Source organism: Lynx rufus, unplaced genomic scaffold, assembly GCF_022079265.1.
Source record: "Lynx rufus isolate CCGP_SWC_20201006 ecotype Redwood Valley unplaced genomic scaffold, mLynRuf1.p SCAF_39, whole genome shotgun sequence".
In the NCBI taxonomy this organism is placed as follows: Eukaryota; Metazoa; Chordata; class Mammalia; order Carnivora; family Felidae; genus Lynx; species Lynx rufus.
The window spans coordinates 2,204,786-2,232,282 of NW_025814855.1; the positions used below are offsets into that span (position 1 = coordinate 2,204,786).

General features: G+C 45.1%; 2 protein-coding genes across 1 annotated transcript; one reads left to right on the forward strand and one right to left on the reverse strand.

Annotated features, from left to right (window-relative positions):
- Positions 1-27,497, forward strand: part of ZNF583 (zinc finger protein 583) — a 249,755-nt gene that overhangs the window by 81,356 nt on the left and 140,902 nt on the right.
- On the reverse strand, positions 13,306-27,303 carry ZNF470 (zinc finger protein 470). Its single transcript, XM_047094316.1, has 6 exons — positions 26,995-27,303; positions 26,101-26,234; positions 24,998-25,088; positions 18,722-18,848; positions 18,450-18,545; positions 13,306-15,876 (listed from the first exon to the last, which is right to left on the reverse strand). The coding sequence occupies exons 3-6, from the start codon at positions 25,025-25,027 to the stop codon at positions 14,003-14,005; spliced, it is 2,127 nt and encodes a 708-aa protein (XP_046950272.1). The 5' UTR covers positions 25,028-25,088; positions 26,101-26,234; positions 26,995-27,303; the 3' UTR covers positions 13,306-14,002.

Sequence of the window (27,497 nt, forward strand, 5' to 3'; positions counted from 1 at the left end):
GTTGGTTCACTCTTGGTTCCATGGTGACCTGCCAGGACTTGCATGCCTCCCGTGATGGGGAGCTCACTACCTATGTTGCCAATACCTCTGAATAGAAACATGTTTTCCTTCTGCTAGAAGCCAAAAATATGCCTCCCTAGACCTCCCTCAGGATCACCTGAAAGAGGCACAGATGGTTAGCTACCGTGCCATTTCTCCAAGTGCCAGAAATCACTAGGGATGTTTATTATTATTCAGAACACACATCCCTAGGCCCCTGTCCAGACACTCTGCATCAAACCACGTGGGATGGGGCTCCAGAACCATAATTTCCAAACGGAATTACTAAAGTGTGTAATTTCCAAACGAAATTCTTAAGGTGTAAGAACCACAAAGAAGGGTCTTTTTGAGGCCAAATGGCCCCCCCACTTTCACAAGCAAAAATTTGTGATTTTACCTATGCAGGTCAGAAGGACACGTACCTTAAGGACAGGCTGGCAGAAACCTTTAGAATACCAGTTCTCCCCCGGGGGTGATTTTGGCCCCCAGGAGACATTGGGCAACACCTGGAGACATTTGTAGGTGCCACAATTTGGGGGCACGTGACGCCATGAGCATTTGGTGGGTGGAGACCGAGGATGCTGTTCAATCACTGCACGAGACGAATGTCAACGGTGTGGAGGCTCAGAATCCCCACCGCTGATCACAAAGGCGTGGGCACAGGTCTCTTACGACCCACGACCCACGTCCGCAAACTCCACAGCACAGAGTCTGGCCTACAGCAAGCCCTCAAGAAAAACGTCCTCCAGCTTAAAACTCTCCAATGGTTTCCCACAGCATCAGAGATCATCCACAGTCTTCCCACGCAGCCCAGACCTCGAACACTTGGCCCCAGGCACGTCGGCCTTCCCATCTGCCTCCCTCTTCAGAAATGCTCATCCCGTGGCTAGCTCCTTCCCACGGTCACTTGCTTGGAGAAGTCCCCCACCCCCAGACCCCCGAGCTCAGGTGGCAACACTCTCCCCGCCCTTCTACCGTCTTCTTACAGCAGACATCATTATTGACAACTGTCTTTTCAAAAAGTTGTTCTCGGGGTGCCTGGGTGGCTCAGTCCGTTAACTGTCTGACTTTGGCTCACGTCATGATCTTGCGGTCCATGAGTTCGAGCCCCAAGTCAGGCTCTGTGCTGACAGTTCGGAGCCTGGAGCCTGCTTTGGATTCTGTGTCTCCCTCTCTCTCTGCCCCTCCTCTGCTCATGCTCTATCTCTCTCTCTCTCAAAAATAAACATTAAAAAAAAAAAAAAAAAAAAGGCAGCACATGTGGGTGGGTGTGCTCCCGTGTGTCATTTCTGAGCCCTGGGGCAAGACCAGGGAGTGAAAGACACCAGGTGGCGCCTTGAGGGGACCAAGTGGGCATGAGAAGGAGTTGCGCATTTTTTCCTTTGTATTCTTTTGTTTCCCTGGATGCAGTATCAAGGTCATCGTTTTTGAAACACAATTTAATTTTTAAAAAGGTATTCTTTCTGTGCTGGCAGTCTCTGGCTCCCATCCCCATACTGAGAGGTCAACTACACTGGCTCGTCTGGCTGGACAGGGACGTAACCAGACCCAATTCACCCAAGAGGCACAGCGAGCCCAGGGGCCCTGATATCACAAAAGGTGAATCTAATCCAACCCAGATTATATTTGTCCTTACGGCAGTGGAATCACAAACTGTAATTTTTCAAGAAAAATTTTAAAGGAGCCCACAAAGTCACAGTGGCCCCGTAAGGTGACTTGTCCAGGGGGGCTGGTGACGGCTGAACCCAGTGCGGCCCAGGGTCTGTGCTTCTGCAAAGCCGGTGGCTCCCTCTTTCCTCCTCTTCCTCTCAGCTTTCTGGCATTTCCTTCCTTCCATTGTTCCTAGGGGGCAATCCCATGGGGAAAAATCATGGAACTTTGTCTCAGATGAATCCAAAAGAAAAAAGAATTTCCCATTTGTCTGTTGATTGAGCATGGAGGCTCTGAGACCCGGATGACCGGGTGTAGAGCTGGATGACTGACTTAGTCTGAGCTCAGTTTCCCCATCTGTAAAATGATGATGATGACGCCTCCCACCTCAGAGTTCTGGAAGGCCTATAAAGGAGGCAGTCCCTGCAAAGTGCCCAGAACACGTTCCCTGAACAAATGAACCCCTGGTCAGGATGGGGCAGGGGTTTCGGACTCCCCTTTAAGATGGGCCTGGGGAGGAGGGAGGAGAAGAAAGAGCAACCCTCCTTAGCCCCCCACATGCTGTCACCCACACACTTTGCTGGTCCACAGGCTCCCAGCCCCTCCAGAGCCTTCTATGGGCCAGACAAGGCAGTGAGGGCAAGGAGCTGGGGAATCTGGTGGCCCCGGGCTAGGTCCCCGTGTCCAGCCACACACGGTCTCTCACACAAGCTTTTGGGAGGAGCACACCCGGACATACCCACACACACACACCTAGGAACGGTCAAAGCCTAGACACAGGTGGACACACACGCACACACACACAGGTAAAGGCAGTGACGGAGGGGGGCCTCAGAGAGACGCATTGGAGACAGGTCCAGAGGCAAAGCCTAGACACAGGTGGGCAACCGATGGCACCTTCACAGAGACACTCTGGCCATACTGATAAAGGCAGACAGGTACAGGTGGACAGGACAGTGACCCCCTCCCCCCCCATTAGAGGCAGGCCAGGACTCAACACTGGTGGGTACCCTGAGAGGCCACCGCAGGGAGGTGCACGCGAGCACATACACACACGCACACGCAGGCACGTATACACGCACACACCACGCACACGGTGCACACACATGCACACTGCGCTCACACGCAGGCACACTACGCACACGGTGCACACACATGCACACACGTAGGCACAAAGTACACGCACACCGCACGCACAGACGTGCAAATGCACACACTACACACACATGCACACCGTGCGCGCACACATGCACACGCGCCGAGAGGCGAGGCCACAGGAGGCCGCCCAGACTCACACTGACTTGCACACGCGCTACAGCCACACAGACGCGCCCCCTTTCCGGTCAGACCTCCCCACTCCCACCACAGCCCTCAAATACCGTCCCGGTGCCAGCACACCCTCCTGAGTCCGCATGCCCCCTGCCCTCGCCCCTCACCTCGGCCCACAGGTCCCCTCCCCGGGCGAGGGTCGGTCCCGGTCTGGGGAGCGCGCAGGGGCCCCGCCCCCTCTCCTCCCGCCTCGCCCCTCCCCTCCCCGCCCCGCCCGCAGCGGGACTCACCCGCGCAGCTCCGCCAGGACAATGACCCGCGCCCGCGGGGCCCGCCCGGCCGCACTGAGCCTGCGCGGAAGGGCGGACTACACTACCCAGAGGCCCGCGCACCACCGCCTCCGTCAGGCCTTGCGCTGGAGCCGAGCGGAGCCGAGCCCATCCGAGACCCCATAGCGCCCCTCCACCTCCCGGAGGTCCCAGCAGCAACGCGCCAAAAGGGTGCGGTGCGGGTGCGGGTGGGAGAAACGAGGAAGAGGGCGGGGCGGGAGCGAGGGGGGAAAGGGAGGAGGGAGAGAGAGGAGGGGAGGGAGGGTATGGGGAGGAGGGCAAAGAAGGAGGGGAGGAGGGTGAAAAGGGAAGATGGGAGGGGGAGTCAGGGAGGAGAAGGGAAAAGAAAGGGGAGGCCTAGTTAGAAGGAGGAGGGAGGGGGACGAGGAGAGGGAGGAGAAGGGAAGAGATGGGAGGAGGAGGGACCCGGAGGAGGAAGATCTGGGAAAGGGAGGAGAGAAGGAAGAAGAAAGAGTGGGAGGAGATGAGAGGAAGATCTATAAGGAGGAACAGGGCAGGGGGAGAAAAGAAAGTAGGGCTGAGGAGGGAGAGCAGGAGGGGAGGAGAATGGGGAGCAGACAAGAAAGAAGGGGGAGGGAAAATTCCAGAAAAGGAGGGGTCGTGGATGGAGGCAGAGAGAAGGGGCCCCAGCACATCTGGAGACATCCTGCAGCCCGGCCAGTGGACCACACTAGGGGACAACACTGGACAGCTTTCTTGAACCTCAGGATCACGCTGATTTGTAGGAAAATTTGTAAAGCATGCAGGGATGCAAAGAAGCAAATGATCATAATTTTAAAATAAAGTATTGACCCTTCTTATGATGTTTCCTATGTGCCTGCTTCTGTTCTTGCATTTTAGGATTTATGAACTCACTTAATCATCGCAACCAAGCTACTTTCCACATAAGGAAAGTGGTGCAGACAAGAGAGGCCACATAAGAGGAAAGTGGGAATGGGGTGTCTGGGTGGCTCAGTGGGGTAAGGGTCTGACTGCGGCTCAGGTCATGATCTCATGGTTTGTGAGTTCGAGCCCCTCGTGGGGCTCTGTGCTGACTGGAGCCTGCATCAGATTCTGTGTCTCCCTCTCTCTCTGCCCCTCCTCCACTTGCACTGTCTCTCTCTTCCTCTCAAAAATGAATAAATTTTTAAAAATAAATAAAAACAGAAACCATAGAGAGATCCCAAGCACCCTTTATTTGTTCCCCCCAAGGATGACATTTTGCAACATCAGAACTAGGATATTGATGTGGATGTTGTCAAGATACAGAATATTCACATCACCACTAGATTCCTTCAAGTTGCTCTTCCATAACCGCCTCCGTTTTCCTCCAGACCCCATCCTTCCTTAACCCCATCACTAATTTGTTCTCCATAACCATAATTTTCTCTTTTCAAAAGTTATATAATAGGCCTTTTTTTTGTGTCAGCATAATTCCAAGTTGTTTTATGTATCAATAGTTCATTACTTTTTTGCCAAATTCTATTCCACAGCATTGACATACTGTAATTTGGGTATCACATCTGGGATGTTTCCAGTTTGGAACTATTCCAGGTTGGGTTTTTTTTTTTTTTTCTTTTCTTTTCATTGTGGCAAAAACACATATGTTTTGGACATTAACCCTTTATCAGATATTTAGTTTGCAAATATTATCCTGTTGCATACGTTGCCCTTTCACTGTTGTTTCCTTATGACAGTTTTTTTGTGTGAACATAAATCTTCGCTTCTCGTCAATAAATACCCAGGAGTCCAATTTCTAGGTAGTATGGTGTTTGCACTTTAAGTTTTTTCTTGTTTAAACAAACCGCTACACTGTTTCCCAGGGTAGCTATACCATTTTACATCCCTTCCAACAATTTACGAGATACCCAGTTTCTCCAAATCCTTGCCAATATTTAATGTGGCCATATTCTTAAAATTTCAGCCATTTTGGTGTGTATGGATATTGCATCTTGTGGGAGTTTTTTTGTTCTTGTTTTTACTAACAGACATTAGTTTTTAGAACAGTTTTAGGTTTACGGAAAAATTGAGCAGATAGTACAGACAGTTCTCATATACCCACCTACCTACCCATAATTTCCCCAACTATTAAACACTTGCGTTGGTGTGGCCTATGTGTTACAATTAATAAACCTATGCTGATACTTTACTAATAAAATGCCATCATTACATTAAGGTTACTCTCCGTGTGGTACACTTGGTGGTTTGGGCCAATGCATGATGCATAGTCACCATGACAGTCACATACAGGATAGTTTCACTGCCCTAAAAATGCTCCTCCTGTTCACCCTCCTCCATCTTCAATGAGCCCCTGGCAACCACTGATACTTGTTCTGTCTCCATAGTTTTGCCCTTTCCAGAATGTCATATAGTGAGAATCAGACAATACACAGCATTTTCAGACTGGCTTCCTTCACTGAGCATTCCATACGCATTTAAGTGCCCCCCCCCGTTTTTTTGTTTTTTGTTTCTGGCTCGACAGCTCATTAGTGTTTATCGCTGAACAATAATATACTGTATATACCACAGTCTATGCATCCATTCACCTTTTTTTTTTTTAATTTTTTTTTTCAACGTTTATTTATTTTTGGGACAGAGAGAGACAGAGCATGAACGGGGGAGGGGCAGAGAGAGAGGGAGACACAGAATCGGAAACAGGCTCCAGGCTCCGAGCCATCAGCCCAGAGCCTGACGCGGGGCTCGAACTCCCAGACCGCGAGATCGTGACCTGGCTGAAGTCGGACGCTTAACCGACTGCGCCACCCAGGCGCCCCTCCATTCACCTTCTTAAAGGACATCTTATTTGCGTCCATAAACCTGCTGTATACACCCACATGCAGCTTTCTGTGTGGACACAAGTTCTCAACTCACTTCGGTCAATACCTGGGAGCATGATTGCTGGATGGTGTAAGACTAGGTTTAGCCTTCAAGACCCTGCCAAACTCTCTTCCAAAGTGCATTCCCACCAGCAAGGAAGGAGAGCTCTGTCACTCCACATCCTTGCCAGCATTTAGTATTGAGTTGCTTCTGGATTTTTGCCATTTTAATAGGTGTGCAGTGGTATCTCATTAACCTGTGGTTTCCTAATGACACGATGGTGATGACCATCTTTTCCTATCCTTATTTGTCATCTGTAGATCTTTTGTAAGCTGTCTCTTCACATTCTTTGCCCATTTTTCACTTGACTTATTTTTTTTTTAATGTTTATTTATTTTTGAGAGAGAGAGAGCGCGCACAAGCAAGGGAGGGGTGGGGGTGGGGGGGACAGAGGATCCAAAGCAGGTTCTGTGCTGACAGCAGAGAGCCTGATGTGGGGCTCAAACTCACGAATCGACAGATCGTGACCTGAGCTGAAGTCAGATGCTTAACCAACTATGCCACCCAGGGGCCCCTTATTGTTGGGTCTTAAGAATTCACTGCAGATTTTGGATAAAAGTCCTTCATCAGACAGGTGTTATGTCCCTCATTTGCTTACAAAATGTAGAGGCTTTGAATGAGAACTCTGAGTCCCTGGGGCATGAAGGAGCCACACGGTGAGGTCTGTGTCCCTGTAAGACTGAGTAGAGCAGAGTCCCCAACCCTCACTGCCGGTGAGAAACTAACTTTTACTGGGACAAGAAACTAGTTTCTGAACTCACATCAGAGACATTTCAGAGAACTTGAATTCTGATGTGAAGGGCTGGTTTGCATCCTTCCAAAATTTATATGCTGAAGCCTTAACCCCCAGGACCTCGGAAGGCAGCCGTGTCTGGAGATAAGGTCTTTAGAGAGGTGACGAGTTAAAATGAGGCTTCAGGCGGGTCCTAATCCAATCCGACTGCTGTCCTTATAAGAGGTTAGGACACAGCACAGAGGAATGGCCACACGAAGACACAGTGAGGATGTGGCCACCTACCATCCAAGGACAGAGGCCCCAGGAGAAACCAATCCTGCCCCGCCTTGATGCTGCTGCTTTTCTGTGTGTGTGTGAAGGGCGAATGGGCCCAAGGGAGGGCAGACGGGGGAACCAGTGGGGGCTGCAGATGGGCCTGTGTGTCCAGGTGTCCTGCACCTCTGCCTATCCCTCAGAATGTCTTCTCTCATGCATTCCTAGCTCACGACTACTGGTTCCATGATGGGGCTCATTTTTGTTTGAATGATCCACAAATGACCCAGACCAAAAAGCGCAGGAGGAGATCCAGAGCCAATGTGCCTGCTCAGGGATGGCCCTGAGCATCAGAGATGCCCAAATGGGGGCCATCCTACTTTCAGGGAGAGAGAGAGACAGAGAGAGGGAGGGAGGGAGGGAGGACCCACTGTCAGACAGCATTACCAATAATACAGGCTCTCTGTGCACATGCCAGGTATGCAGTTGGTTTTGGGGAGATGGACACAAGGGATGGAGTGTGCTCCCCCCCCCCCCCACACACACACACACTCCCTGAGCTGGGCTGGCTGGTGTCCCATTCACGAGGACTCCGCCCTCACCACCTAGCCACCTTTCAAAGACCCCACCTCCTGATACCATCACCTTAGGGATCAGGTTTTAACATAAGAATTTGGAAAGGACACAGCCTATAGCACTGTCCCTGGAACAGGGAAAGCTCTCGCCCCAGGTCCTCACCCCGCTTAGCAGACTGGCTTCCTCATCACCTACTGCCCCAACTGGATCCTCTACACCAGCAGAGCAGAACCTTGTCCCCAGGACTCTTTCCAGAACCTCCACAATCCTAGAGGGCCTGTGTTCTTTGGGGCCTGTGTTCCCAAATCCAGCAACCAACTGTCCCTTCTCATTTAAGAATTGTGTGACTTCTGAGAGGCAGAGGTCGTCTGGGGAGATCTGGTGGCCGGGCTGAGTGGCCCTCAGAACCAGGAACACGGGATGAAGAGTCTAGCAGGCACCTAATTTTTGCATGCAGTTCTTTTTTCTCTCTTCACCTAAAAAATCAGGTTTTGATGTGGGTTTTTGTTTTTTTTTTACTTTGTCATTTTCTGGAAGTCTAGAACGACTGGCAACGTTTTGTGTATGTAGACATTTACAAAATATTCATGCATTTTAAAAGATTACTTCATCTACTTTATTTTTTGTTTAAAAAAATTTTTTAATGTTCATTTTTGAGAGAGGGAGGGAGAAATAGTGCAAGCGGGAGAGGGGCAGAGAGAGAGGAAGACACAGAATCCGAAGCAGGCTCCAGGATCTGAGCTGTCAGCACAGAGCCCAACATGGGTATCAAACCCACAAACCGTGAGATCATGACCTGAGCCGAAGTCCAACGCTTAACAGACTGAGCCACCCAGGTACCCCACTTCATCTACTCTAAAAGGTCACTTCATCTTGAGACTTGTTCTCAAGACCCTGTTCCTGTCCTATGACATTTTCAGGGTATCTAAAATTTTGTTTCTCAAAGAAGAAAATACTGAAGCAGATTAAAAAAAAAAAGTTTCAACTGATAAATTTACATAATTGATTGACTTTATGGACCCCAAGAAAAGCCTGTTTCACATGTTTTCAAAACAATGTGTATTTTCTAAATTACTTTGATTTTTCAACATTAACATTAATTTTCAGCCACTTAGGTCTTCTTAATTTGCTGAAGCACATTTTCTCTTTTGATAATTTTTCCTTTAAAATTATTTGGAATTTGGTTAAAGTCTATTATTTTCTCTGAAAACACTAAAATTTAAAATTCCAATACTCTATGACAAAATATGGAATTTAACCAGCATCCCACTTTAGCAAACCATAAAAGGAGTCTCTCAATTTGGTTGAGCAGTCTTAACCCTATGACTTCAAATAATGTAAGACCTCTTTCCACAATATCCAAAAGACCTTTAGTTGAAATTGTTTGCCTTGATGCTAGAAGTTCAAGATCTGAGTTTTAAATTATCCAAAGCAATTAGATAACAGCATCCTATACACTCTTTGGACTCGGCATTCCTCTTCTCTAAAATGCCATTATCCAGGACCGCAACCCCTATTCATCTCAGGTGACTACAAATACTAATTCACTTGGATGTTTACTCAGTGCACACCAAGAGCTCGTGCTCTCTTAGGCTAGAAAAGAAATAGGAGTCTTACTTGCCCCTCTCACCCAAAACCAATCCCTAACACCTCACATTTTCCAAAGATTCTACAGCCTGTCACCCAGTCTTCATACCAAACTCTGTACTGGCTGTTTCCTTAACTGCAAGCAAGCAAGCAAGCAATACACGTAAAAAATGAAGTACTGGGAGCACAGCGGGTAGTGCGGGGAGTTACAGCCCTGGGAAGCACAAAGATCCCAGCCAGGACAACACCAGCGTCATCCCTAGAGGGAGCTCCACTGGATGACACAGACCCAACTGCCTTTCAAACTCCAGACAGAATCTGATTAGTCAAGACCATCAAAGCCGTTATGGTCCGGTATGGTATGGTAAGGGCAGCCGCTCAAAGGAAAGGAAGAGACGGTGTAGTCCAAAGAAGGAGGCAAGGAAAACTGGGCAGAGTAAAACAGAAAAATACGTATTTTTACGTTTTATTTTTGATATTACAATTATGAGTTTATACTAGAATACAGTCTGAAAATTTTTTTTCATTAGGTATAATACAACTACCTATGGCCATATACACATTTATATTTCTTTTTTTCAACAGGTGCATAAAGTTCTATTGAATGAATGCACCATAATTAACTTACTCATTTACCCAGGACCCTAGTAGTTTCTAACAGAGTTCACCATTAAAAGTTATTTTTGCCATTATACAGTCACCTACCTTTGTACACTTTGGTTTCTGGGAAATAATGGTTCAAATGGTATATACACACATAAATTTATACACCTGACAACGGAATTGTCTTGGTTTTGACACATTCACCACTAGACATAATCACTCCTCTAGGATTTAACATCAACCTACTGGGGAAAGAAGTATATACAACATCACTATATTTTGCATTTCCTTATTAGTAGTGATACTGGGTCATTTCCATTACCTGTTTTCTCATCTTCTTTGAACTGGCCATTGGTTTTGTCCATTTTTCTACCAAATTGCAGATGTTACTATTATTGATTTGTAAGAATGCTTTGAATATCAGGATTATCCTTTGTTATATCTGTTTGCAAACATTTTCTTTCAATCTTAAATTTGTCTATTAACTGTGACTCTGATCTTTTCCACACATACATGTTACTTTAATGTCAGCTCCCGGGTTATGCATAATACCTAAATAGGTCTGCCTCAGACTTACAGAAATACCATTTTTCTTGTACTTTAATACTGTACATTTATATCTTTGCTCTTTCAGAGCTTTGTTAGTGTACAGGGTATAGATCTTTGTCTTCCCAGGGAGCTACGTGTCCCAACACCATTTGATCAATCTATCTTGCCCCCAGTGCAGTGAAAAATCCCTTTTATCATACATAAGGGGAGTCTAATAAGACCACCTACCCCCTCCTCTCTATCCCAAAGTAAAGGGAGCCCCAAAGCTCCATTTTCTAGCACTCATGTCCTCCAGACAAGAGCTCCCCTCAAATAGCTTTCTATGCTGCCACAGGCAGCAGTCCAGAGGGAATCCACAAGCACTAGGTACTTCAAGTAAGAGTACTCCTCTGGGGGTGAGGGTATCCTGTTTTTAGGTAAAGAAATGTGGTAATGTTTGCACAACATTGGACATACGAAGTCACTGAACTGTATACTTTAAATGGGTGAATTCTATGTTATGCAAACTACATCTCAATAAGGCTGTTACAAACAAAACAAAACCTCCACCAGACTCGAAATCACCATTGATAAAGAGTAAATAGAACTCTCATGATCCTTGTTAAACCATCAATTCTCTCTTCTTGCAACACTGAAAGTGTAATTATCTACCTTGGAACAAGACTATTCTCATTATGTCCATTGTGTCTGACCTTATCTCCCTTGTCCCCTGCTTCTAATGCCCATATGTTCTGGGAGTAGTAAGGCATTCCTTCCCATCACTCCTCAGCTCCCTCTTTCGATGATTTCTCTTCGTGGTACATATTACACACTTATAGTATATACAGTAAAACCTTGGTTTGCGAGCATAATTCATTCCAGAAACATGCTTGTAATCCAAAGCACTTGTATATCAAAGCGATTTCCCCATGAGAAATAAAACACAGATGATTCGTTCTACAACCCAAAAATATTCATGTAAGAATGAATATAATATTTTGTAATATAATACAAAATAATAAAATACAAAATATAAAAAAAAATAAGCAAATTAACCTGCAGTTACTTTTGAAAACCTTTGTGGCTGGAGTGAGGGAGACAAGAGAGGAGGGTTATTGTGTAGGATGACTTTCACTATCACTAACAGATGTTGACTGCACTACAGCATTAATAAACTCTTGTCATATACTGTATTTAATGGAACTGGCAATAAGGCAGCAGAGGAAAGGGTCTATATCTGCAGGCAGCCTGACCTAGAATGAAGCAAAGCTTTCCTAAGCTCACTCTTGTATGGAAAAGCAAAGGATTGTTCATAGGTGCTTTGAAGAGACAAAAAATACACTAGTGCCAGTGGCGGGCACCTTCCAATGTTCTGAAAAATCACTGATTTCTGCCAAACACTACAGCCTGAGAGTGAGCATCCAAGCATGGGAGATGATCACCCACAATCCCACAGAAAGAGAGAGAGAGAGAGAGAGAGACAGAGACAGAGAGAGAGAGAGAGAGAGAGAGAGAGAGAGAAGAACCACTGGCTCAGTTGTGATCATGTGATATCTGGCATCACATACTACGTGTATTGCAAGACATTGTTCATTTATCAAGTTAAAACTTATTAGAAATGTTTGTTCATCTTACGGGAACCCTCACAGAACAAGTTACTCGCAACCCAAGATTTTACTGTATTTCAACTTCTTTTGTTTTCTCCCACGAGATCTGGAAGGGCAAAAACTTTTGTGTATTTGGCACTCGGCTGTGTCCCCAGCACCTAAAACAGGGCTTGGCACATTGGCAAATGCTCATTCAATGTTAACTGAATGAGGAGTACATTCCTTACTATAATACCACAACTCTATAGATGGTCAGAATCAGCTTGTCAACTTCAAAATACACTGGGATTTTTACTGGAATATCAATTAATTTACATATTTAATGTGGAGAGAAATATCCTTGCCAGACTTTCTATACAAAGACATGTCTAGCTTTCCACTTACTCTACCTTTTAAAAATTTTTTTTTCAACGTTTATTTATTTTTGGGACAGAGAGAGACAGAGCATGAACGGGGGAGGGGCAGACAGAGAGGGAGACACAGAATCGGAAACAGGCTCCAGGCTCTGAGCCATCAGCCCAGAGCCCGACGCGAGGCTCGAACTCACAGACCGCGAGATCGTGACCTGGCTGAAGTCGGACGCTTAACCGACTGCGCCACCCAGGCGCCCCTCTACCTTTTAAAATTTTTAAAGTAAGTTTACGTTTTAGTATCTACATTCATAAGCTTATTGTAGCATATGTTTTTGTTTTGATGTCAGTCTTAGTCTCAGAATAAGATGGGCAGTTTTACCATATTTATTTTATGCTTTAGAACAATTTAAACATCACAGGAATTGTCTGTGGTGCTTTTCTACAGGTAAAAGGGTTATACTACCAGGGCACCTGGTGGCTCAGTCAGTTAAGTGTCCAACTTCAGCTCAGGTCATGATCGCAAGGTTTGTGGGTTCAAGCCCCACGTCAGGCTCTGTGCTGACAGCTCAGAGCCTGGAGCCTGTTTCAGATTCTGTGTCTCCTTCTCTCTCTGCCTCTCCGCTGCTTGGGCTCTGTCTCTCTCAAAAATAAATAAACATTAAAACAATTTTTTTAATAAAAAAAAAGTGTTAGGGGCGCCTGGGTGGCTCAGTTGGTTAAGCGGCCGACTTCGGCTCAGGTCATGATTTTGCGGTCCATGAGTTCAAGCCCCGCGTTGGGCTCTGTGCTGACAGCTCAGAGCCTGGAGCCTGTTTCAGATTCTGTGTCTCCCTCTCTCTGACCCTCCTCCATTCATGCTCTGTCTCTCTCTGTCTCAAAAATAAATAAACGTTAAAAAAAATTTTTTTTTAATTAAAAAAAAAGTGTTAAACTACCTTTTTCAGTTTATTTCATGGTTGTTACTCTAATCAAGTCTTCTAGCTTGCTTACTTTGTCTTCAGTACCTGCCTAGTCCTACATGCTACCAAATGCCTTTGTTCTGACTGGCCTATTCTCACTTCTGCATGCCAGGTGAAGCGGAGAGTTCCTCATCAGCAATCCTACAAGTCTTTGTATTTATTCACACAGAGAGAGTGGTAAGCCACCATGTTACCTTGTCCATCACAGAATCTTTTAATTCTGAATGTGTTCATTTCCCTACCTTCTGGGAGAGTGAAGAGTCCTCTGCTCTAAAATCCTTAGATTTCTTAGTCTTGACCTACTGGATTTTATTTGCGGCTGAAGGTAACAGCAAGGAAACCCTTACCTTAATGGCACTAATTATATGTCAAGGATCGTGTGCTAAGCCCTTAAATGGTATCTAACATATTCTTAAAGACAAACGTTCTAAATGGGAAAATAACATGAATACTGACTCCTATTTTTAAAAGATTATGCTGGCTACAGTGTTAAAAATGCACTTGAGGGGAGCTAGAGGGAAAATGTTTGTAACACTGTTGTAAACATAAAAATGAGATGGTTACCGCTTAGACTATGATAATGGGACATAGACTGGGAAAAAGTGGATGGACTCTAGAGGCCTTCAGAAGATTGAATCTAGAGGACTTGGTGGTATGGGAGTGAGGAGGAGGGAATAATCGAGGATGACTCTCCAGTATGAATTCGTTGATGATGAGTGAGATGTACACTCTGCCTGAAGGCTTTCCCACATTCTTTACATTCATAGGGCCTTTCTCCAGTATGAATTCTCTTATGCAGTGTAAGATGGGCAATCTGGCTGAAGGCTTTGCTACAGTCCTTACACTCGTAAGGTTTCTCTCCTGTATGAATTCTTTGATGTAGTGTAAGGGATTTACGATGGCTAAAGGCTTTCCCACAAACATTACATTCATAAGGTTTCTCGCCTGTATGACACCTCTGGTGACAAATCAGGGATGCCCTCTGTCTGAAGGCCTTTCCACATTCAAGACATTCATATGGTCTCTTGCCAGTGTGGAGTCTCTGATGTTGAACAAGATAGGAGCCATCACTAAAGGCCTTCCCACACTCAGTACATTCGTAAGGCTTCTCGCCAGTATGAACTCTCTGGTGTTGAACAAGGTGTGCAATTTGACTGAAGGCCTTACCACAGTCCTTACATTCATACGGTTTCTCTCCAGTGTGTATTTTCTGATGTTGTGCAAGGTGTGCATTCTGGCTGAAAGTTTTGCTGCATTCCTTACATTCATAGGGTTTCTCTCCAGTATGAATTCTCTGATGATGAGCAAGATGTGTGCTCTGCCGAAAAGCTTTCCCACATTCCTTACACTTGTAGGGTTTTTCTCCAGTATGAACTCTTTGATGAAGAGTAAGTGAGCCACGATGGCTAAAGGCTTTCTCACAGATGTTACACTCGTAAGGTTTCTCTCCTGTATGAATTCTCTGATGTACAGTCAGGGATGAGCCATGGCTAAAAGCCTTCCCACACACATTACATCTGTAAGGTCTCTCTCCAGTATGAATTCTCTTATGCTGAATAAGTCCTATGTGATCAGTGAAAGCCTTCCCACAATCAATACAATCAAATGGTTTCTCTCCAGTATGATAATATCTCCGATGACGTATCAGAGAAGCATTCTGCCTGAAAGCTTTCCCACAGTCGATACATTCATATGGTCTTTTTCCAGTGTGAATCCTTCGATGATGAGCTAGGGATGAACAATCACTAAAAGCCTTCCCACATTCAATACATTCATAGGGTCTCTCTCCAGTATGAACTCTCTGATGTTGAGCGAGATGTGCAAGCTGGCTGAAGGCTTTGTTACATTGCTTACATTGATAAGGCTTTTCTCCAGTATGAACTCTCTGGTGCTGAATAAGATGAGCATTCTGACTGAAGGCTTTCCCACATTCAGTACATTCAAAGGGTTTTTCTCCTGTGTGAACTCTCTGGTGTTGAGCAAGGTGGGCACTCTGGCTGAAGGCTTTCCCACATTCAACACATTCATAGGGTTTCTCTCCAGTATGAATTCTCTGATGAAGGGTAAGGGTTGAGATTTTGCTGAAAGTTTTCTCACAGTCGTTACATTTCAGAAGTTTCTTTTCTCCCAAGACTTGCTTATGTTTTTTGACAAATGAATGTGTTTTTAAACTTTTCTTATCTGTGTCAAAATTACATATTCTCTCTTCTATGGAAAATACCTGCTCTAGATAAGATAATCTATTCAGATGTAAAAGTGTCCCCGATTTGTTAAAGTGGTCTCTTTTCTCGATAAGGGTACCAATATGCGTGACTGTCTCTTGACTAAAAGGTGTCTTCTGACTTACCAGCTCCTTCTTAAACAGGTTTTCACATTTCAAGTTTTCCCCTAATGTGGAACAGGTAAGGTCACAGCTTGGAAGTCCTTCCAGTATCACTGCCTGGGATAACTTTCCTTCATAAATGTCCCAGTTTGGAGATAATTCCTTGGTCATCCAAAGAGACTCCAAGTCTGAAAGATATTGAGAAAGCAAATGTCTCCTTTACTTAATGTTAGAAGAATGGAAACTTCAAAAGTGAAACCATGTGAATCAAACGGTTACTGAAGACCACAGAGGTCTCTGAGAATCTTATATAAAGTCAGGCAGTGCAGCCATCCTTGCATTTCTGGAATACACCCTCCTTGGCTCTGGTGTATTGTATCAGTATGACAGATTCTGCACCAGTATTCATAACTGAGATTTGTATTTTCATTTTTTGATGCCATTTTGGTAAGATTTGGGCATCAAATGATATGCTGTCTTCATAAACAAAACTTTTTAAAGTTCTTCTTTTTATTCTCTGTCATGGTACATTTTAAACAATGTTGGTATTTTTTTCTTACAAGTTTTACAGAATTTGTGAATTCTTGGAGGAGGCAGTTCTTAGCTAACTTTCTACATTTCTTCAACGGTAAACAGTCTATTTAAAATTTCTATCTCTTCTGGTGTCAGTTGCTTATTTAATTACTTACTATTTATTTAATTTGAGAGCGAGAATGAGGGGGAGAGGGGAGAGGGAAAGAGAGAGAATCCTAAGCAGGCTCCACACTCAGCATAGAACCCGATGCAGGGCTTGATCCCATGACCCTGGGATCATGAGCTGAGCTGAAATCAAGAGACGTTCAACCAAGTCACCCAGTGCCCCAGTTTCAATAATTTATATCCTCTAAAATATTACCCATTTCATCCAGGTTTTCAAATTATTTAAAGACAGTTGAGGGAAACAGATTCATATGATTCTTTTAAGTACTTAGGCATCAATGGTTACTTACTATCATTTCTTTTTTTGCCTTCTCTCATTTGTTTATATTTGACAGTTTATACATTTTGCTAGGTTTTTTTTTTTTGTTTTTTTTTTTAAAGTAAGCTCCACGCCCAGTGCAGAGCCCAATGTGGGGCTTGAACCCATAACCCTGAGATCAAGACTCAAGCAGAGTCTTGATGTTGGATGTTTAACTGACTGAGCCACCCAGGTGTCCCTATTTTATTGGTTTTCTAAAGAAGCACCTATTTGATTTATTTTCATTAAATCTACTATTTTCTAGTTCATTTATTCCTACTTTTATCTCTAGCAGTATAAGTCACTATACCTAACTTATTTTAGTTCTCCTTAGACTTACTTTGTTCTTTTTCTACTATCTTGAATTGGATACTTTATTTCTTATTTATTAACGTATATCATTAGGAGTATAAGTGACCTATCAACAATCCTCTTCTTGAAACTATGAAAACTGAAAGCAGGAAGAGGCTATACTACAAGCTACAGAATGAAATGTAACCATCTCACTCGAGGCTGATTCCACTGTAATATATAATCTATAAACTCTTATCTACCTTTCATGACAGAACAATAGCTTTCAAGCAAGGCAGTGAAAAATAAAATATAAACTGGGCCAAAATCCCATTGAGTACAAGAGAAGTGGAGAGGTGATGGACGAAGAGAAAGGAGGTAATAGTAGTTAGCTCATTTATTCATCTTTTGTAGGAGTATTAAAAGATGAGGTTTTGAATCTCAAGTGGATGAATTTTAAAATACAGATATAAGGAGCACCTGGGTGGCTCAGTCAGTTAAGTGTCCAACTCTTGATTTTGGCTCAGGTCATGATCTCACAGTTCGTAGGATTGAGCCCCATGTCGGGCTCTGCACTGACAGCATGGAGCCTGCTTGGAATTCTCTCTCCCTTTCTCTCTCTGCTCCTCCCCATTCATGTGCATGCACGCTCTCTCTCTTTCAAAAAATAAACGTTAAAATACAGATTTAAAAAATATAAAGACATGAAAGTAACAACTTGTAAGACTAAAAACCTTTCTAATTCAATGGGTGGGATGGTATTGTGTGTGTGGGGGGGGGGAACATACACAAACAACAAAAGAAAAATACATAACAGAACAGAAAACCCCAGAGACAAAAATAATTAAAAGTGGAGGGAAGAACATAGCTAATAATAATTGTTAACCTGACAAAACTCATATTTTAAAGAAAGGAAATTTTTAAGCCACTTCAAACTAAAAACAAATTTGTCTAAAGAATTCAGGAATGTTGAGCTTCAGGGATGACTGTAACACTATGGTACTTGAGAACTAGGTAAACATCATGGAGTATAACGAAGTTCACAAACAGACTGTACTTTATTTGCAGGAAATCAGTACAGATAAAAGTGTAGTGGAGAAGAGAAGATCCATTTAAAATATGGTGTCAGGAGAAAAAGTTTTACTTTGAGAGGGATTTTGAGGGGTGTTTTAATTTTTTTTTTTCAACGTTTTTTTTTTTATTTATTTTTGGGACAGAGAGAGACAGAGCATGAACGGGGGAGGCGCAGAGAGAGAGGGAGACACAGAATCGGAAACAGGCTCCAGGCTCTGAGCCATCAGCCCAGAGCCCGACGCGGGGCTCGAACTCACGGACCGCGAGATCGTGACCTGGCTGAAGTCGGACGCTTAACCGACTGCGCCACCCAGGCGCCCCTTGAGGGGTGTTTTCCAACAATGATCAGAGAAGAAAGATCTTGAGAATAGTTTCCCCACTCTCGTTATCTGCACTTACCTGGGCAGAGGCCTCCTGTCCCCTCTCCCTTCATCATCCAGGGGTCTTCACCTTGCTCCAATAAGGAGATCACATCTGGTTTAGAAATGCAAAGACCTGCATATAAGAAAAGACAGGAAAATTAGCTATTTTGTGGATATTGCAGAGCTATGACACATTCTAAGAGGTACTGAGAGAAAAGGGACATTGTAGGAAAATGCTGATAAAGGCATGAAAGACTACTGAGGTGGAAAGACTCCAATGGGGGGGTGGAAGGAAGAAGATACTCTTACCCAATGAAACCAGGTTCCTGTAGTTCTCCAACATCACTTTCTTATATAAAGTCCTTTGAGCAAGATTCAGCCATTCCCATTCCTCTTGAGAGAAATCTATGGCCACATCCGTGAAAGTCACTGAATCCTGAAATGACACAAATCTCACCTTACTCAGTGTTCGTGCCATTACTTAACCGGCTCTAGGAGTAAAGACTTATGCTGTTCACACTATGAGGGGAAAAAAAAAAAAACCCTGCACTGGGCATAAGTAATTATACTGGAGTCTAAATCATCCAGGTTGTATGGTTAGTTACTGGACAACTTTTCTGCCTAGTTATATTGTACATATTAGGAAAGTGAAAAAAATATGAGACATTCTCTCCTCTTCGAGCATTTACAATTTTACGGTGGTGAGAAGACATTCTCATATGAAAATATACTGATTGCATGCAAGATAGAACGTCAAGTACTAAACTGCAGCTGACCCTTGAAAAACACAGGTTTGACCTTCACAAGTCTAGTTACGTGTGAACTTACGTGTGACTTTTTCCAATAAACAAGTACAGTATTGTAAGTATATTTTCTCTTCCATATGTCTTTTAACAATTTCTTTTCTCTAACTCGCTTTACTCTAAGAATATAAAAATATATAATACATATACAATATATGTGTTAATCAACTGTTTATATTATCAGTAAGGCTTCCAGTTAACAGTAGACTATTAGTAGTTAGTTTGGGGGGAGTAAAAAATTATATGCGGATTTTCAACTGTGCAGGAATCAGAGCCCTCAACTCCCATGTTGTTCAAAGGTCAACTGTATTTTATCATGTTAGGAGCTAGATCGTTTTTCTACGTGAAGAAATTAAAGAGTTCTGAGACTGTGAGGGAATTTCAAGGAAGGATGCTGATCTGATGAGCAAGTTTTCAACTTCCACAATATATTCTAAGAAATCCTAGTGCTCTGAGACATTAACAGGTATGTCTAAAAAAAACAAAAGAAAAAAACCCCTAACAAGATTTTTTCCTTTTGTCATAAAAATATGTTTTGCATTAAGAGAACACATTTGGAAAGCTGGTTTTTGATAATTTGCTGAGAAGTACCGAGAGAGATCATATGAAGTGAGCACAAGCTGTTTTGTTACGTGGGCTGAATTTCTTAACCAACCAGCAAGAGATGCCAGCCATCCATTCTGTGGTTCCTGGCAGATTTTCCATTTCTTACTCTGTGATTTCACTTGTTATCAACATCTACAAATGAGTTCTGAAAAACCCACCAGTTGTGAATAAAATCAGAGAAAAAGGTCAGACTATTCCAAAGAATTCAGACTCTGGCACTGACTAACTAGGTGATCTTGGCCAAGTTAATTAACTACACATGCCTCAGTTTCTCCACCTGAGAAACAGGAACAATTTTAGTACTATCTAACAGCTGCACTGTGAGAATTAAATGAAGTAACAGTCACAGTACCTGGCTAAGTGCTCAAGAATTGTTACCTATGATAATGATGAAGGAGGGATAGAAAAGAAGGAAGACAAGGAAGGGGCAGCCAACAACAGATGAAAACATTTCATTTAATACATCAATAAAAGTTTTACTTTTGTTTTATCTAATTGCAACATGTTATAGTAGTTAAGAACATGGTCTCTGAAGCCAGACCACCTATGTTCAAATCCTGTTCTGTTCATTAAACCGAAGATATTAGTTTTGTTTTCAACCTTTGAAGATCTTTTAAATAACTCAGAAGAATAGCCTACTGTATTTACACATACATATTTATCATTTCTGTCGCACTTTCTTCATTCCTGATGTTTCAGTTCCCTTCTGGTATAATTTCTATCAGAAGAACTTCCTTTTGCAATTCTTTGAGAAATCCGCCAATGAATTTCCTTAGTTTTCCTCCATATGAGACACTATTTCACATTCAATTTTGAAGGGTATTTTTTTGCTGGACACATAATGCTGGGTTGACAGTTCTTCCCTTTGAGTACTTTTTAAAAGTTGCTCTACTTCCTTCTGATTTGCATGATTTCTGATGGAAAACCCAGGATTGGAGTTGCCGCTACCCTACATGTTAAGTATCATTCTTCCCGGGCTGTTTCCCTTGTCTGTGGTTTTTAACAGTCTGATGACAGAGCCACCAGGCAGGATGTCTTCGAGTTTATCACGCTGGAGTTTGCTGAGCTTCACGGATCCACAGCTTTATGTCTTTCACTAAAGTTAGGAATTTTTCAGCCATTATTCCTTCAAATATTTTTTCTACACTTTCTCTTTTCTGGGGCTTCAATGATACAAATGTTTAACATTCTGGTATTGTCCCACAGGGCCCTGAGGCTCTGTTCAATCTTGTATCAATTGTTCAGATAAGACAATTTCTCTGTACCTTCAAGGTCGCCAACTCTTCCTACTGCCTTTCTCACTGTGCCGCTAAGCCCATCCAGTGGGTTTATTTTGGTAATCATATTTTTCATTTCTTGCTGCTATCTTCTATTTCTTTGCTGAGGCTGTCTGCTTCAAGAGAGTTCACTTGTTGGAGCATTATTCTAATAGCTGCTTTAAAACCTTTATCAGAAAGTCCCAACAGCCAGGTCACATCAATGCCAGCGTCTGGTGATTAGCTTTTCCCGTGAATTGAAATTTTCCTAGTTTTTCATCATTTGAGTAATTTTAGATAGTATCCTGGACCTTCTGAATGTTACGAGACTTTACGTCTTGTTTAAATTATATGGAGAATGTTGATATTTTGTTCCGTCTCCATTTGCAGAGCCTATGAAGTGACAGTGGCCTCTGTCGTACACGTGTCCTGCTTGGTGACCAGCAGTCTATCCCTCAGTTCACTTCTCGTTGACTGGGGCCAGATACACGCATGAGCAGGCTAGGGTGAGCCTGGGAGTTCAGAAACAGCTTTATACAGTTGATTCCCAAAGCTCCTCTTCTCTGTGATTTCTCCAGTAGTTCCTACCTCCTAGGGGTTCCCCTTTGCAGTCCTCTGGCCAGATGGCTGGGGCTTATTTATTCCACTTGACTGTGCCCCTGCCCTGACTGTACCCACCCCTGGAACCAAGCAGGGAGAGAACAGAAGCAAGAAAACAAAGCAGTAAGAGTTTACTCCACCCTCTGGGAGACACAGCTTCTCAATCACAGACATTTCTCCTCCTTCAAAGTTTTAGATGCCTTTAGACCCCACTGCTACTGTCTCAGGACACAAGAAAACATAATTTTTTTTTTTTTTTTTTTTAAGGTAGAGTCCCATCCACCCTTTCTGAGTATTAGATCCCCTTCCTACTTCTTGAGCCTGAACTAGGTGTCTCCTGCAGTTCTTTTTATCCATGCCAAAACCCCTTGTGGGTTTTGTGCTTGTTGAATCCATGCTAGGAGATATTGGGAGGTAAAAAAAAAAAAAAAGAAAAAAAGGTAAACACATTGCATTCTGGGTTTCTTTCCCCATCAGCCTGCTGTTCTTTACCGCTTACAGACCTCAGATGGCTGCTCCGTGCCTGCTGTCCCGGTCCTACAGCAGCTTCCAGCGGAAAGACAGGGTGACATGTGCTCAGTCCATCTTTCCCGGAACAAGGGCTCTCCCAATTTCAGCGTAAATTACTGTTAGTTTTAAAATCAATATTCCGTTGGAAATAAAAACCTCCTGATGTTCAGTGCTTCTTGTCCATCAAATGCCATGTTGTAGGTTTTTCCCAGGTCTGAGAGTGTATACACACGCGCACACACACTATACATCATATGAAGAATTACACGGACATACAGACAGACAGCAGCTGTCCAGGCAAATAGCGGCATATAAAGCTGATGCTTATACAGTGCTTATTATGTGCCACTTACTTTCCTAAACACTTAAAGTATATTAACTCACTAACACTTACAGCAGGACTATAAATTAGGTACTAGTATTATTCCCATTTTGTGGTCGAGGAAACCGAAACTGAGGTGCTCTATCTAGTACACAGTGGAGCTACAATTTGTAGCCAGGCAGTCTGGTCCCACAGTCACATTACTAATCTTTTTGCCATACTCTGCCACTCTCAAAATATTTTCCTCTGACAAGTAACAATACTGATTTCATCTAAAATGTTTAAGTGCTGGGGCACCTGGGTGGCTCAGTCAGTTAAGCATCAGACTCTTGATCTCAGCTCAGGTCATGATCTCACGGTTGGTGGGATCGAGCCCCACGTTGGGCTCTGCACTGACAGCATGGAGACTGGTTGGGATTCTCTCTCTGTTCCCTGCACGCTCTCGCTCTCAAAATAAGTAAATAAACATTAAAAAAATATATAAAATGCTTAACTGCGTAACAAACGAGTTCCATTGGTAGTACATGTTTTGTAGTGTTGAATCTGATTAGAAAAGGTGTTTTGCTTTGCTATAAGCTGCTCACTGATATAAAATAAAGACAATTTTACTATGCTGTTATTTTTTATTTGATTAGTTTTTAAAGTTTATTAATCAGGGTCCCTGGGTGGCTGAGTTGGTTAAGTGTCTGACTCTTGATTTCAGTTCAGGTCAGGTCTGTGAGTTTGAGCCCTGAGTTGGGCTCTGTGCTGACAGCATGGAGCCTGCTTGGCTTTCTCTGTCTCCTCTCTCTGCCCCTCCCCAGACTTTGCACACTCTCGCTCGCTCTCAAAAATAACTCATGAACTATGAGATCAGGACCTCAGCCGAAGTGGGACACTCAGACAACTGAGCCACCCAGGCGCCCCTAAATAATAATTTTTTTTAAAAAGCCATTTTAAGGTTTATTAATCAAATTTTGGGGTTCCTAGATCATGGTCTTGCCATTCCCAAGTTTGAACCCCGCGTCAGGCTCTGTGCGGACAGCTCAGAGGCTGGAGCCTGCTTCAGATTCTGTGTCTCCTCTCTTTGTCCCTCCCGTGTTCACACTCTTGTCTCTTTCTCTCTCAAAAATAAATAAACATTAAAAAAAAATAATAAAATTCACTAATCAAATTTTATAATTTCTTACAATAATTTGTTCATCATCCTCATTTAGCAGTCCACTTTAATCAGAATATGAATTATAGTTAATTCTATTATTGATCATAAAAATATTAAAATTAAAAATATTCTGAAGTTTGAGAAACTCTAATCCATAAGAAATGAAAAATTTGGAATTTAGTCCAAGAAAATAATCAGTGATGAGGGCAAACGATGATCAATAATCTGATCGATAATCTCTATTAAATAGTAAAACATGGCAACAACTCAGCTATGGAACAAGGGGCTGATTAAACAGATGAGGATGTTCATCTCAGAAAGATAAAAGGATGTAGAACATTCCCCGGCATTTTAAGATGTTCATGGCTCCAAGTCACGTGGGGAGGGGACAACTCCACACCCTCCGACCCAAATCACGTGTGCCTGCATATCTCCCCTTCCTTCAAGATGCACCTCAGGAGTCACACCTCCCTTGCCTCCTCGCTCCAACAGGGAGTACGACTGTGTAGACTTTATTCCGTACCCGGATCTGTCACCAGGGAGGCAAAAAGGAGCTAAAACTAAAGTAGATTTCGTCCTGCTAGACTGTGGCCTGTCCCAGAGCTTCACCGGGCCAGAGGAAAGGACACCTTTTTCTAATTCACCCAAAGGTATTCATGTGGACTTGCCCACTTCTCCACAGCAAGTCCACTCCACACCTACAGCACTGACCACACTGCACAAATAAATGTTGGCTGCCTTTTCATTTCTCCAACAGATTATAAGCCAGGACGGGTACTTAGGGACTAGGCACATCATGGCTCTCAAACTGCCTCTAAGGACTGTATTTCTGTGTTGTCAGATGCATACGGGAAAACTGAGCACAGGGAAGGAAGGGCTCAGAGTGGTCACTTCTCGAATGAAGACTAAACGGCTGTAGGAAGAAGAGGAAGCTGGGCCAGGGCGCTGGGCTGAGTCTATCTCTGTGGCCCCATCACTCATCAGAGAGGGAAGAAATGGGAGCCAGGCCTCAGGGTGCAACTCTTAGGCAGACAATTTTCAGAAGGAGACAAACACTCTCAAGTCCTAGAAAGCAAGACAGTATTTTAAGAAGGAAAGGGGGGGGCGCCTGGGTGGCGCAGTCGGCTAAGCGTCCGACTTCAGCCAGGTCACGATCTCGCGGTCCGTGAGTTCGAGCCCCGCGTCGGGCTCTGGGCTGATGGCTCGGAGCCTGGAGCCTGTTTCCGATTCTGTGTCTCCCTCTCTCTCTGCCCCTCCCCCGTTCATGCTCTGTCTCTCTCTGTCCCAAAAACAAATAAACGTTGAAAAAAAAAAAAAAAAAAAAGGAAAGAGGGAAGACTAACTCACCAGGGGCATGGCTTTAAGTTCAACTCCCATCACCTCTTCCTCTTCCTGGCTCCTCGTGAGAAGTGCTTTACTTTACCCTGAGAGGGCAGAGCTGGCAGAGAAAGGAGCAGTGAGAGGCTGAGTGGCTGTAATAATCACAGCCCAGAACTCTCTCCTCCCTTCAGCTCCCTCTGTTCTCCCACCGCCACCCCACATCCCCTCGCCACCAGGAGCTTAGTGGGAGACCTACTTTGCTCTGGGTGTTCAGGCTGAGTGCAAACTCCTTCCGTCTCAAAGCCACCCATCATTAACAACAGAGACATACCAGGGGTGCTGCCCGAGTGAACCCTCACAGACTATTTGCTCAAGCAGACAACTGTGCAACTGACTAGCCAGGGTCGGTCCAGACTCTACGGGATCTAGAAACAGTCATCTTCCCCAGAGAGAACTATCACCTCTGTTACAACAAAGGGTCCACATGGCTTCCAGATAACTGGACCAAATAAACCCATCAAGAGACCCATTTTGCTCTGTGACAAACCATGTCTCTTGTGAGCCAAGTTTCTTCAATCAGAAAGAGGATAAAGTCCCTGACTTAATTCTGGTTTCTTTCCTCAAAACTCTGGTTTCCTCGAGCCTTTATGAAAATGACGACAGGGGGCGCCTGGGTGGCTCAGTCGGTTAAGCATTGACTCTTGGTTTCAACTCGGTCTTGGCTCAGGTCACGATCTCGTGGTTCGTGAGTTCTCACGAGCCTCAGCTTTGGACTCTGTGCTGAACGTGCAGAGCCTTCTTGGGATTTCTCTCGCCTCTCTCTCTGCCCCTCCATGGCTCTCTCTCTCTCAAAAAATAAACATTTTTTCAAAAATGACAATAAGAATGAACACTTATTGACCACTTACTATGTGGCAGGATAAGTGTTTTACAGGCATGAGCTCAGTGAACCCTGATAACAGTCCTATGAGGTACACACTCTCCTCTCCATGCCACGTAGGACAAACTGGGTCAAAAGTTTGAGAAACAAAAACTTGCTCAGTGGGGGTTTTGGGGATCTCAACCCTTGAGATTATTTAACCGTCTGAGAGTCACTTCTTCACCCGTCCCAAGTAGTTAAGGATACTGACCTCAAGCCGTTGTAGAGACGATTACATGAGAGTCAGTACCGGAGGGACTCCGGAGCCCTCCAGTCCTGGAACCGAATCCCGGCTCTTCCACACACTAGCGATTACCCAGCCTCCGTCCGCTTCAGTGTCCTCATCTGTGAAAAAGGAGGGACCAGAGTTTCCGCTTGCTGAAGTGACATTTGGTGTGACTGTCCCCAAAAGGTCCCAGAACCCAGAAAACAGTGGCTATAATTATTGCTGCAGCAAAACAGGAAAGAACAGTCTGGCTGTGAGCTGTGCTTCCTCCCACTCCTCCCCCTCCCCCACCCTCCCCCGCCTCCTTTCTCTGGTGGCGGGCAGAGGGCGCGACAGAGAAGAGTGAAGCAGGAATGGGATGGGTTCTGTGACCACACCCTGGAAAGGCGGGGTCCCTCTCCACTTCCAGAGGAGCCCACCCCTGCGAACCCCATCCCACAGTGACCTGCGGGGCAGGACCTTGGACCAGGTCAGGTGACTCTGGGCAGGTCAGCCTCACACTCCCGGCCCCCGACTCGCTGGCCTCCTGGGTCCGCCAATCCGGGAAGGAGCCTGTCGGATCAGGGGACCCATCTCACACCCCGGCCTGAGGGACCCCACCCCAGACTCCGGACTCCTGGGACTGCCAGCCCAGGAAGGAGCGTGTCAGGTCAGGGGACCCCCGTCTTATACCCAGGCTCTAGGGACACTACCCCTGACTCTGGACTCCTGGGTCCACCAGCCCGGGAAGGAGCCTGTGGGTCAGGGGACCCCTGTCTCACACCCCGGCCCGAGGGACCCCATCCTCAACTCTGGACTCTGGGACCGCCAGCCCCCGCGGCCGGGGCCGCCCTCCGCCAACACTGTCGCGGCCGCGCCCCAGCCACCTGTCTCCCTTACCTCCGACATCCGCTCCGGTCCACCCCTCCAGCCTCACCGCCCCAACCGGGCCCGCGCCGGCCTCGCGGCGGCGGCGGCAGCTGGAGTGCACGGGGCTGGCCTCCCCGGGGAGGCTGTCCGGAGCCCGGGTTCTAGCCGTCATTCGTTCTCTCACGCCAGCCGTTCACGCGCCGCCAGAACGCGCGCGGCCGCCCCGCCGGGTCCGCCTTTCTCTTAGACCCCCGCCGGAAGTGGGCGTGTCGTCCCGCCGCAACGGCCCCTGGGGAGGGTAGTCCAGACCCGGCGGCGCGACTGCTGGGCTTGGTTCCCCTACCCGGCCTCGGGGCCGCTACACTCAGCCCCCTGCTGAGGCCCCCAGACGGGGAACAGAACCGCCCAGAAGCCTCTCAGTCCCGACTCCAGGCGCCCAAACTACAGGCCGCCTCCCTGAAGCGAGCCGAGTCCCGAGGATTCTGGGAACCCCCGCCAGGCTCAGAGTGCGCAGGCGCCGCCGTGAGGCGCAC

Coding starts and splice junctions, on each gene's coding strand:
- ZNF470 (XM_047094316.1), bottom strand. CDS start 25,027: ATGGGAGTTGAACTTAAAGCCATGCCCCTG. Junction 18,849..24,997: donor AACTTAAAGCCATGCCCCTG/GTGAGTTAGTCT, acceptor GTGTCATTTCAG/GATTCAGTGACTTTCACGGA. Junction 18,546..18,721: donor CAGGAACCTGGTTTCATTGG/GTAAGAGTATCT, acceptor TCTTATATGCAG/GTCTTTGCATTTCTAAACCA.